The 12,020-nt window shown below is 45.2% G+C and overlaps 2 protein-coding genes and 1 pseudogene across 2 annotated transcripts; all 3 read left to right on the top strand.

Annotated features, from left to right (window-relative positions):
* Window positions 1–2,242: 2,242 nt before the first annotated feature.
* LOC111345925 (uncharacterized) lies at window positions 2,243–3,112 on the top strand. The gene has a single exon (XM_022953209.1). The coding sequence runs from the start codon at window positions 2,243–2,245 to the stop codon at window positions 3,110–3,112; it is 870 nt and encodes a 289-aa protein (XP_022808944.1).
* Window positions 3,113–3,622: 510 nt separating this feature from the next.
* Window positions 3,623–4,117, top strand: LOC111345924 (uncharacterized). Its single transcript, XM_022953208.1, has one exon. It carries the CDS (start codon window positions 3,623–3,625, stop codon window positions 4,115–4,117), a length of 495 nt encoding a protein of 164 aa, XP_022808943.1.
* A 6,866-nt stretch (window positions 4,118–10,983) lies between these two features.
* LOC148718402 (uncharacterized) lies at window positions 10,984–11,628 on the top strand (annotated as a pseudogene).
* The last annotated feature ends 392 nt before the right edge of the window (window positions 11,629–12,020 follow it).

Below are 12,020 nucleotides of genomic sequence, written 5' to 3'. Positions count from 1 at the left end.
CCAACTTGTCTATTGAGACCCCAGCTGAGGAATCACGACAACCAAGACCTCCTCTAAAACCCCCTAAAAGCAAGCCTCCTAAAGGACCGCCTGTCACACCTCCTTCTATGCCCCCTGCTGAACCGGCCAATGGCCTGACCTTTGAGCAAGGACCAAACGCAATGAGGACCGAACTCTCGGACACCACACCCGAAGGCTCGACTCCACGGGACTCAGCTAAATTGTGCGCTATTCAAAAGCTGTGTCTCGTGTAATTATGATGTAAATAGTTTAGTTTAGATACTTTTTTATTTAATTATGTAATTTATTATACTATAGGTGATTTTGTATTTTGTAAGGCGCTTTTGATCATATGTGCATGTAAAAGGCGCTATAGAAGTATCAAACATTATTATTATTATTATTATTATTATCATCCTCTTGGCAGGTGCCGCGTCTTTAGGTCCAAGTCACAAACCGAGCAAAAGGCCCTGCTCGCTGAACACGGGATCCGTTTTCGCTGCCTTGCGTCAACCAATCATATGGCTAAGAACTGTACGGCAGTTATCAAATACAGCGAATATCAAAGCAACAAGCACATGGCAGCTTTATTACACACAGGGCCCATCAACAAGCCAACAACAAAAGCTGGGCAGCAGCAAGAGGCCCACCAGCAAGGCGAGGAGGCAATCTAAGTTTCAGCCAGTTGCACAGAGATATGAGGAAGCGCAGCCAGGAGTAGGTCCTGTTCAAAGATATGTCTTGCTGACGTCTATAAGAAAGGCCAGAATGCTCACAAGAGTAAAGCTTATGTCGTCATAGATAACCAAAGTAACGGTTCCTTGGCCAAAACAAAGCTCTTTGACCTCTTGAAGTTGAATGGTGAAGCCAAACCCCATACCCTGAAAACATGTTCTGGAACTAGCCAGGTGAGCGGAAGGCTTGCCCACGACCTAATCATTGAATCTTTGGACGGCACCCGTAGCTATACACTCCCGGTCCTCACTGAGTGCGAGGCAATCCCAGACAGCAGAGAAGAAATACCAACACCGAATGTCGTTAGAGCCCTTCCTCATCTACAGCCCATAGCAGACGAGATCCCAGAGCTATGCCTAGGAGCTGAGATCCTGCTGCTTCTCGGTAGAGACGCAGCACTCCTTCATAAAATTCACGAGTCTCGAAACGGACCCAAGAATGCCCCATGGGCCCAGCGTCTCGATCTGGGATGGGTAGTCATAGGAAACACATGTCTGGATGGAGCTCATAAGCCTAACAAGATGTCAGCCTACCGGACACAAATCCTCCACAACGGCCGACCCTCCTGTCTCCTTCCTTGTACCAACTGGCTACGCCGTAAACATTGTCCCTTAGCAGACTCAACGGCCTACTTGGTGACAGACAAAAAGAAAGGAGCCTTCGTCAAAGGAAAGTTCGAAGATGGATTAGGAGACAATGTGTTTGCATGATAGGTGGATGACAACAAACCGGGGATGTCAATGGAAGACAGGAAGTTTATCGTCATTATGAGCCATTCATTGACCAAAAGCGAGTTGGGACATTGGGAAGCTCCCCTACTCCTACACGAGGAAACAATGGTTATTCCCGACAACCAAAAGGACGCCCTCCATCGCCTCAAGTCAACTAGACCAACTATATACAAAAAGCCTCTGATGAGGAAACCCTATTTCCACTTCATACAGAAACTCTTGGAGAACGACCACGCGGAGCCAGTACCAGACGAAGGGACACCTCAGTCAAATCACCGATGGTATCTTCCCCATTTTGGAGTCTACCATCCTCAAAAGCCAGATAAGATCCGCGTGGTCTTCGACTCCGCTGCAGAAACCAACGGAGTTTAACTGAATAAGCTGCTACTTTCAGGGCCTGATCTCACGAACAGCTTGCTCGGTGCCCTGATTCGCTTCCGCCAGAACCCTGTTGCCTTAATGGCAGACATCGAACAGATGTTCCACTCTTTCTTGGTACGAAAGAGCACAGGGACCTATTGCAGTTCTTTTGGTACAAGGATAACGACCCGAACGGAGAGTTGATCGAGTACCGCATGAGAGTCCATGTCTTTGGCAACACGTCATCACCTGCAGTAGCCACCTCAGTTCTGTCTTCGAAAAACTGCCGAACTTGGAGAAGAAGAATTTCGCTCAGATGCCAAAGAATTCGTCCACAACAACTTCTACGTGGACAACGGACTTAAGTCTGTGATCGATTCTGCTGAAGGCATCGATCTTTTAAGTCACACTCAAGCATGCTAGTAGCATACAAGCTTCGCTTACATAAGATAGTCTCCAATGATCCAAACGTAGCTCAGACGTTCCCAAAAGAAGACAAAGCTTCCGACGTCCGTGATCTCGACTTCTCACAGGACACTGTTCCGAAGCAACGCGCCCTGGGGGTGCTTTGGGACGTTTCGAATGACGCATTCACCTTCCGAGTTTCTACGGGGGAGAAACCATTCACCAGACGAGGTGTATTGTCTGTCATCGACAGCTTGTATTATCCCTTGGGATTCGCTGCTCCAGTTGGCGTTAAAGGCAAGTTTCTCTATCGATCCATGGTGACTCGTCATGACAACTGCCAACCAGAAAACTGGGACGAACCTCTCCCACAGGAGTGGAGACTTACATGGGAAGCCTGGTGCCAAACTCTGACAACGTCGAGAGTCCCTCGTTGCTACACGACAATCCCATTCAATGCAGTCAGTCGACGGGAGCTCCACACCTTTTGCGACACCTCCAACGAAGCGATTGCAGCTGTGTCCTACCTGAGAATTATCCAGGACAACGGAAACGTCCAAGTCTCCTTCGTCCTTAGGAAAGCCAAGCTAGCTCCCAACCATGCCACCAGTGTCCCTCGCCTCGAGCTGTGCGCTGCAGTGCTGGGAGTTGAAATAGTGGAGCTGATTATTGAGGAGTTGGATATTGAACCCGAGGCTATCACATACTACTCTGACAGCAGAGTTGTTCTCGGTTACATCACCAATGAGTCTCGGCGCTTCTACGTGTATGTCAGCAACCGAGTGGAAAGGATCAGGAGAGCTTCGAACCCAGAACAGTGGCGTTACGTGCTCACACAGCAGAACCCCGCTGACCCGGCCGCACGGTCCGTTAATGCCTAGTCCTTGAATGATAGCATATGGCTTAATGGACCCCTATGTCTCCACCAGTGTGAAAACTCCCTCAACAGGCCTGCAGGGCGGGAAGCCGCACAACCCGTAGAAGCCGACCGCGAAGTGCGCCCCTTCATCCAAGGGCTGGTCACAAAAGCTCCACCTAACACAATTTTGGGTACCTGACGTTTCTCCAGGTTCTCAAAATAGATCACGCTCGTAAAAGCAATTGCTTAACTCATCCTGTTTGCTCGGAAGAGCCAGAAATCCAGGACATCAGAAAGCCCAGAAATTATACCATCTGTCCACACCCTCCTGAAAGCGAAGTACTAGGTCATCCAGAATGTCCAACGCTTCCTCAAGGAATCAACGAAGTTACCCAAAACAAGCTCTCTGATCAAGCTAAGCCCAGTGATCGACAATTACGGACTGTTGAGAGTTGGTGGCCGACTGGAGCGGTCCGACTTGAGTTACGAAGAAAGCCATCCCTTTATTCTCCCGAGCTCCCGTCACGTCGCAATGCTGGTGGTCAGACATTATCATGAGAGAGTGCAGCATCAGGGACGACACTTCACCCTCGGTTTAATCAGGAGTAGTGGATTTTGGATTGTGGGTGGCAAGCGACTGGTTAACACCATTATCAACAGCTGCATAAAATGCAAGAAGCTCAGAGGCCGAAAACAGATCCAGAAAATGGCAGATCCCCCTAAGGCTCGTCTCACCCCAGCCCCACCTTTCAGCTACGTTGGGCTCGAAGCTTTTGGACCATGGCTAGTCAGAACCCGGCGAACTAGAGGAGGTGCTATGAACAACAAACGTTGGGTGGTACTCTTCACATGTTTGGCAACCAGAGCCATCCACATTGAATTGATCGAATCCATGGACACTTCTAGCTTCATAAATGCACTGCGCAGATTTCTAGCCTTACGAGGTCCAGCCTTACAGCTCCGCTCCGACTGTGGCACCAATTTCACAGGGTCTACAACGAGCTGCAGTCCGGCCTCGAAGCCGTGAACAACCCAAATGTTCAGTCATACTTATCGTCCAAAGGCTGTGAATGGATCTTCAATTCCCCTCATGCCTCTCATACAGGGGGGCGTGGAAACGCATGATAGGGGTTGCCAGACGCAACCTGGATTCCATTCTCGCCGACGTCAGTCCCACACACCTTACGCACGAAGTGCTCTCAACGCTTATGGCCGAGGTCACAGCGATAGTGAATGCTTTGGTGCCAGTTCCTACTGACCCAGATATGCCAGAGGTTCTTACACCAGGCACCCTGCTCACTAAGAAGTCCCAGAGACTGAAAGCTGCTTCTGGGAATTTCAGCCAAGCGGGCCTCTACAGCAGGCAGTGGAGACAGGTCCGGTATCTGGCAAACCTCCTTTGGGCTTGCTGGCGAAAAGAGTATCTACCGATGCTTCAAACAAGGAGCAAGTGGCAACAAGAGACTAGAAAGTTGAGGAAGGGAGATCTAGTACCTCTTGCCCGCATTACCAAGGCCTACACCAGTAAGGACGGAAAAGTGCGTAAGGTTGACCTCACGACAGCTAAATACGGGACAACAAAAACCTACACAAGACCAGTCACTGACCTCATCTTGCTCAGAAGCGAGGTCGATTTCGAGAAGATGAAGACTCCTGTAGGATGAACTCTTGCGAGCATAACCCTAGTTGCTGTCGCATTAGATTTGTACAGCGGTATTTAGCTGAATTTTGTTACCAGTCTTTGCTCGGACAAGTGACACATGTTTTTCGCTGTTCGAGACAAGGTTGTACCTCGGCCAACCTAAACCAATTTCAGGGCGTTAAATTTGCTTTAGGGATCTTATTGTCAACGGTTTTACTCGTCCTATATCAACGGAAAGACTAAACGGAAACGGAAAGCGATGTAACAAGTAACCTTAAGGAGTGATTAAAGATACAAAAAATTCTAGGAGGCCGAGTGTTTTAATTTTCAGGACAGCATTTATTACCGACGGTTACATCTATATTAAGTATTATTTGCTTGGGAGCGTTGAGTTATGCTTGAATGCTTTTGTGGGGAGTTTTTCCCTTTACTCACCCCTCCCCTTTACATTCACTAATCAGTTGACATTTTACAGGCCTCATCAAATAAGCTTTCAAAGCTTATGTGATGGAAGGTCTGTAAATTTTTAACATCTTGATTGATGCAGGAACATGTATTGTGTATTCGCTTCACAGGCCGCTGCCGTTGACTGCCCTCCGCTGATCTAAATGTTCTGTAAGGATTGCGTGACAAGCGGCAAGGGCACGCATCTTTACCATAAACACGATCATTCTTCCTTCATATTCAGTAATATTTGTTTGGGAACCTTAAATTATCCTTGAATGCTTGTAGGGGATTTTTTTCTCCTGCTTAAGGTGGCCGAACACCATTTTTGATACCTTTGTTTCTTTTACCATTTTCTCTAAAACCCTTGATCTCTCGGTCACAAAAATTGGCACCAAGCAAGTTAACAACACAAACTTTCTTTTTTTGATAGTTAAGCTGACGTGCGTGCCGTTGCCATGACGATATAAAGAGATATAAATAAGCAATTAAAATCGATTTTGTTTCTTTGTAAAAAATCTAGTCATTACATTTTCTTTATAATTTGCATGCAGTGAGCATGTAACGATACTCACAAGTTAACACCATTTTGTTAACAATTTCAAAAAGATTTTTTATCATCCCGTGCTGAAGGTTCACTCGATTTGCTAGAATTTCCTTTCTTTAAAATCAATTTTTTTCAATACTCCAGTTACTTATTTCCTAGAGTATTTTTGTGCCAAATTTCGTGAAATTCTAATGAGTGGTTCTCAAGAAATAGGCATATTTCCGAGAGAGCAATTTTCCATTCAATCGCAATTTTTTACTTACTACGCATGCGCTGCATTTAACTGGTTCCTTCCGGTGACGACGAAAAAGCTGAGAATTGCTGGGTTCTTTCACCGTTAACTATTCTAACATATCTTTGTAATAAAACATTACAACCCTCTATACATTGAGCCAACTATAGAGAAAAATAGCACAGATAGTGCGGGTACGTGTTGGGTAAATGAAATGACCGCTATGTTGACCGCATGTTTGTTTTTTGCAATCCTTGTGCGCGCGCTGAATTGCATCAGCAAAAGCGCGCGCGAAAACTGTGTTCAGCCATCTTAATTCACCCCCTCCTCTTTTCATTTACTAATCTGATGACATTGTTTTCCAGGCTTTTTCAGATAAGCTTTCAGAGCCTATCTTGTCAGTAATAATTTTTTTCAGCTTGATTAGTGTAGGAACACACTGTACACTTGTCATGTTATTGTGCCTTTACTTGTAACGTTGTTCTACTTTTCAAGCTGTAAGCTTCCCACATGTGGGAGAAGATTTACGAGGGTAGGTATTGTCCTGTGTACAAGTGTCTGGGAATCATGACCAATCATCAAGTGCTTAGCACGCAATAACTGATACGATCAATTTGACACTTTCGATATACATAGATGAAATGAATGTCTTCACGTATGACATACAATCAGATTACTTCTGCGTCGATAATCTGTACCATGGTGCGCTTTTGCACAGTTGTGCATATGTAATGATTACCTGCGGCTACTCTGAACTTGTTGGAGGGCCTCGTGGATGCAGTGGTTCTGACCCGACAAATGCTTTATGTGAGGCGATAGAAGTACGCAGAAGAAGCATCAAGGGTCACTTGAAGTTTTATGACTACTTTGACTCAACTTTGAAAACGGAGGCAGATCTTCTCGCCAGGGCAGGTAACATCTCAATATTTCTCACGATTTCTTATTGATTCTGTAGACGTTATGTAATGTATAAACAATAAGATAACTCGAGAAGCTACCTAACGATGGTTATTGAAGGCCTAATGAAAATAGTTTTGCTTCGGTTTCTTTTTTTTCCCAAGTTATATTTCCTGTATTAATAAAAGTATGAGAACTGATTAACTTGTTGACCGTACTGACGACAGCGGATAAAGACTAGCTTTTAGTTGTTACAAGCATTTTCATACGCTAGTCCCCCAAAAAGCGTTCAAGCATAATTCAACGTTCCCAAACAACTAATACTAAATATAGAGGAAGAGTGCCAGTGTTTGTGGTAAAGACGCGTGCTTTTGCAACTGTGACCCAGGACTTGTGGGTCTGCCTATCACGCAATCCTTACCGAACATTTCGAGACAGCAGAGTGCAGTTCACGGCAGCGAATACACAATCAATATTTGCCGCTGATGCACGGTGTGTACAAATTTATGAACAATGCTCAAATCAAAGTATAAATATGGCAAACACATTCATCTTACGGTTTGTATCCGTCCTCGGCCGTTTCGAACTGGACGATGTTGCATTTTAGCTTCTTTTGGTTCGAAAATAACCCCTAAAATTTTCACTCTCAGGCTACCTGAGCAGCAGAAACGACAAATGTTGAGAAAAGTTAACTTTTTATTCAGATTGGTGACGATATTTCGCTCCCAAAGCGGCCTGTTGTCTTTTCCACGTGCGCATCGTTGATTTCACCTCCAATTGCGTGACAAGGAATGGTGTGTTTTGACCTCTGAGACACCTGTTTGGGTCCTAAAATTTCGTAGTTTGAGTAGTCCAAAAATTTTATTGGAGTTATTTGAAGAAGAAACCTTGTTCTTTTGCTGGATTAACTTGATATAACCCCATGACATGTACCAGGACGCGATTTTACCCTCTCAATCTCGCCACTTTTTTGTTAACCAAAATATGCCTTTGCTTCAGCAAATCTCTACTAATAAAATGAGTCAAATATTGGAAAAAACCAAAAATTCCCCAAAAAGTTAGATTGCAACGGAATCGAACAAAGAACACTTCAGACTGTTTGTAAATACGTGTTCTTTTCAATAGGAATATATTTGGTCCTATTAACTGTTTTGTTTATTTTTAATCGATGTTCAAATAATAGTTGTCTAAACCTCTTGAATTCGAAGCTGACGTGAGAGCCACAAAACCGATTTTGCCGCCGTTCGCAATAAAATAAATATGCAATTGAACTCAAAGTATTTTTTCTCGAAATAAAGCATCCAGACTCATATTCTGGCAAAGTTTGGGGATTTTCAATGTTTTCATATTGCACACCTCCGGACGTTATTTACGGATGGCCACTCTTTAGTAGTTAAAGGGCATGTTAAGAAGACGTTAATGAACTTGTGCGCGTGCGACTCGCGTGCGCGTGCTTTGGGACTACGTAGGCTAATGATATCGTAAGCAAATCACGCGGACCTTTTAATTTCCACGTGTGCGATCTTTTAGAGGGAGTTAAAAAGTTTTTAGTTTTTCGAGTAGCAGTTTTGTTTAATGGTCGTTGTCGTTTGCCATGAGTCTACAGTTTACCGCGTTAAAGTGTTTGTTTGGATTTTCCGTTTCGCTTCCGAACATTTTTGGCGGCCACGATGGGAGCAAGGTATGAGCTGTATTTTTTTTGGAGATTTCGTTTTCGAGTTGAGTGCTATGGCTTAATTCCGCTGAATCCGAGAATTGCGAAGTTGTTGAAGTTACCGTGAAAAACGACAAAACTGGACCGAGCGGAGTCGACAAACAGAAGAAAAAAGACGTTCTGTGGATAGAGATTAAGAAAAGAAAACGTAATGCAAAGACGAAATTGACAAAACTCAGACATGAGTTGGAAAAACTATGCTTAAGAGATTCAGAATTAACGGACATAGAAAGTGTGATTGAACAGCTGTGGGCGGCGCTAGAGGACGTACAAGAGATTTTAGAGGAACTGACCGCCTTCTATGTGGAATTCGAAGAAGAAGTTGCAAAAAAAGAAGCGTTTGAAGAGTCCGAAACGATCGAAAGAGAAGTACAAAAAACGATTGAAGCGGGTCAAAATGCGATTAAAGTCCGCGCGTCCAAAACCGAAAATATGAACTGGCCATTAAGCGAGAACACAGCGGATCGCTACGAGCAATCGACCCGAGAAGATCAGCTTAACGAAAGTCACGGAAGCCACGACGTCCGGAACCGATATCTGAAGCCGTTAACAGTTCCCACGTTCAATGGTGACAAGAGAAAGTTTGAAGATTTTTGGGCCCTTTTTACAAGTCTCGTAGACGAGTCAACGGAGCCAGTACATTTGAAAATGGCAAGATTACGACCATGCCTTATAGGGAACGCTTTGGAAGCCATCCGTGGTCTTGGAATTACCGCCCCCGAATACGAGGAGGCAAAAGAAATATTAAAGACGAAGTATAGAGGTACGCACCGGCTTCTGCGAGCCTACTTGGATCAACTAGAACAGGCGCCGTTAATAAGAAGCAACGATATCCTCGCGCTGGAAGAGTTTGCTGACCTTGTTAGAACTACAGTGGTAAAGTTACAGACCGAAGGAAGAGACGGTGAGTTACGAGATGGAACTCTTCACAGCCTGCTGGTAAAAAAGTTGCCTGATCGTCAGCTAGAGAATTACAGTCGCTGGTTAAACGAACGCGCCAGACAAACATCAGTCATAGCTTTCAGAGACTGGTTGAAAGACGAAGTGAGATTCCGAATAGAAGCGGTGGAAATGGTGGACGGGATTGAGTCGAAACCTGTCGAGCACGCCAGATTGCCGAGAGTACCGAGATATCAGGATCAGAGCAGGATGCAAAATTCACATAATGTTGCGATAGGGAAGAGCCGCGTAGTGTGAAGCTTCCATGTTCTCTCTGTCACAGTTTCGATCACGGGGTGTGGTATTGCAAGGAGTCTTACGACAGAGGAGTGGATGACCGCTAGAAGATCGCGAAAGAAAGAAAGCTGTGTTTCCGTTGCCTATCCTGTGATCATAGGGGGAAAGATTGCCTAAGAGCCCGCAATTGTGCTATAGACGGTTTCTCTCGAAATCACCACCGTCTCCTTCCTGGAGGTGAAGTTTTGTCGGAAACTTGACCGACGACAACGTTGCCTTATGTTGATGAGAGACGCCCAGATCTTCCACGAGAAGGGGGCACCCGCTGTGACCCTGACCAGCTGTAATGAAGGACCGTCAACTGAATCTTATTCGTTACAAACTGTCCCTGTGTGGATAAAGGCCAATGGTAGAAAAGTAAAAATAAACGCCATTCTAGACGACGCATCGAACGAAACTTTCCTAAATGAAGAGGTTACTGGGATACTTGGACTACAAGAGTCTTTCAAAAAAGTTTAAGTTCATGTTCTCAACGACACCGTCGAAACGTTTCAGTCCATGCCATTAAAAATTGAAATCGAAAGTGTGGATGGCAGGTTGTCAAAGGAAATCGGGGTTAAAACATGTCCTCAGAAAGTCACTGGTAGTTACAGAGCTGTGAACTGGAACAAACATCAGGATAAATGGCCTCACCTGACCCAGTGCAGTTTTCCCAAGCCGGCAAATGATGGATGGACTTGTCGATCTTTTGATTGGCATTGATAACGCTGAACTCCATTATTCACATGTTGATCTCCAAGGAAAACTTGGTGGACCTCTCGCCCGCCTCGGACCACTTGGGTGGAGTTGTATAGATGCGCCTGACGAAAGCGAAACCGCGAGGACACGATCCCACGTTATTCGTTCCTTGTTCACTAGAGAGCCAATTTGGAGCGAGAGAAAAGAGTCCTGTTGTGATGTCGACAACAGCTTAAAGAGATTCTGGGAAATTGAGAAGTCTGACACAGACTGCGATGACAGACTCGTACTCACCGAAGAACAAAGACTAGCTTTAAGCAAAGTGAAAGATTCCCTAAAGTACAAAAATGGAAGGTATCGTGTAGCCGTTCCTTGGAAAGAAAACAAACTCGATCTCCCTGACACTAAACCTATGGCACTGTCTCGACTACGAAGCACCGAAAGAAATTTGAAGAACAGCCGTGTCTTCGAAGAATATCAAGCAACCAACCAGGCCTATGTTGGTAAAGGATATTTACGAAAGGTTCCCTCAAACGAACAGCTGCCAGCTAACGTATGGTATTTGCCGCATTTTCCGGTCGTGAGAATGGATAAATCGACAACAAAAGTGCGAATCTTATTTGACTGTGCCGCTAAATGTAATGGTACTTCCTTAAATGACATGATTCATCCTGGGCCGAAATTACTACAAGATTTTTTCAAAGTCCTCTTCCGTTTCCGTCGAAACCCTGTTGGCATCGCCTGCGACATCAAAGAAATGTATCTCCGGATAGAGATTGAGGAGGAAGACCGATCCCACTACCGACTGTTGTGGAGAGATCTTGACCCTAACCGAGAGCCAGATGTATTCGAGTTTAACCGTGCAGTTTTTGGGAAGAATTCAGCCCCTATGGAGTCGCAGTTCGTCACGCAGGAAAACGCTCGAAGGAACCAAGACCGTTATCCCCTTGCCGCTGAGACCGTCCTTAAGTCAACTTACATGGACGATTCTACTGACAGCGTTGAAAACGATGATAAAGGAGTGGAGATTTACCGTCAATTGAAGGCATTATGGGGAGTCGCCGGCATGAAAGCCAGGAAATGGATCTCTAATTCACCGAAAGTTATTGAGGCGATTCCATCAGAAGAACGCGCCACAGAGATCGTGATTAACAGTGGTCAAGACCCGATAACGAAGACACTGGGAATTTTGTGGAACAGTACTGAAGACGTTTTTACCGCTACCGCTTCTCCAGTTTCCCCGGAATTTCAGACAGCAAAGCGAAACGTCCTGCATAAAGTAGCAACGATTTTTGACCCACTGGGATTCGTATGCCCGTACGTTATTGTGGCAAAGATTCTACTCCAGGAATTGTGGATGCGAGGTTAAGCCTGGGACGACGAAGTTCAAGATGAAATAGCCAACAAAATCGAGACTTGGTTCGAGCAATTGAAAAGTATGCACGAGGTGACGATGCCTCGGTGTCTGCGAAGTCAGAGCCCGTCAAGTCAAGGCACATTGTGACTTTTGTCGATGCCTCTCAACAAGCTTATGGTGCAG

This window comes from Stylophora pistillata, chromosome 12, assembly GCF_964205215.1.
Source record: "Stylophora pistillata chromosome 12, jaStyPist1.2, whole genome shotgun sequence".
Classification (NCBI taxonomy): Eukaryota; Metazoa; Cnidaria; class Anthozoa; order Scleractinia; family Pocilloporidae; genus Stylophora; species Stylophora pistillata.
The sequence above is the reverse complement of the archived record's forward strand: the minus strand, read 5'-3'. Positions and strand labels throughout refer to the sequence as shown.

Excerpts from the sequence above, each read along its gene's own strand:
- LOC111345925 (XM_022953209.1), top strand. The coding sequence starts at position 2,243 with ATGCTAGTAGCATACAAGCTTCGCTTACATAAGATAGTCTCCAATGAT.
- LOC111345924 (XM_022953208.1), top strand. The coding sequence starts at position 3,623 with ATGCTGGTGGTCAGACATTATCATGAGAGAGTGCAGCATCAGGGACGA.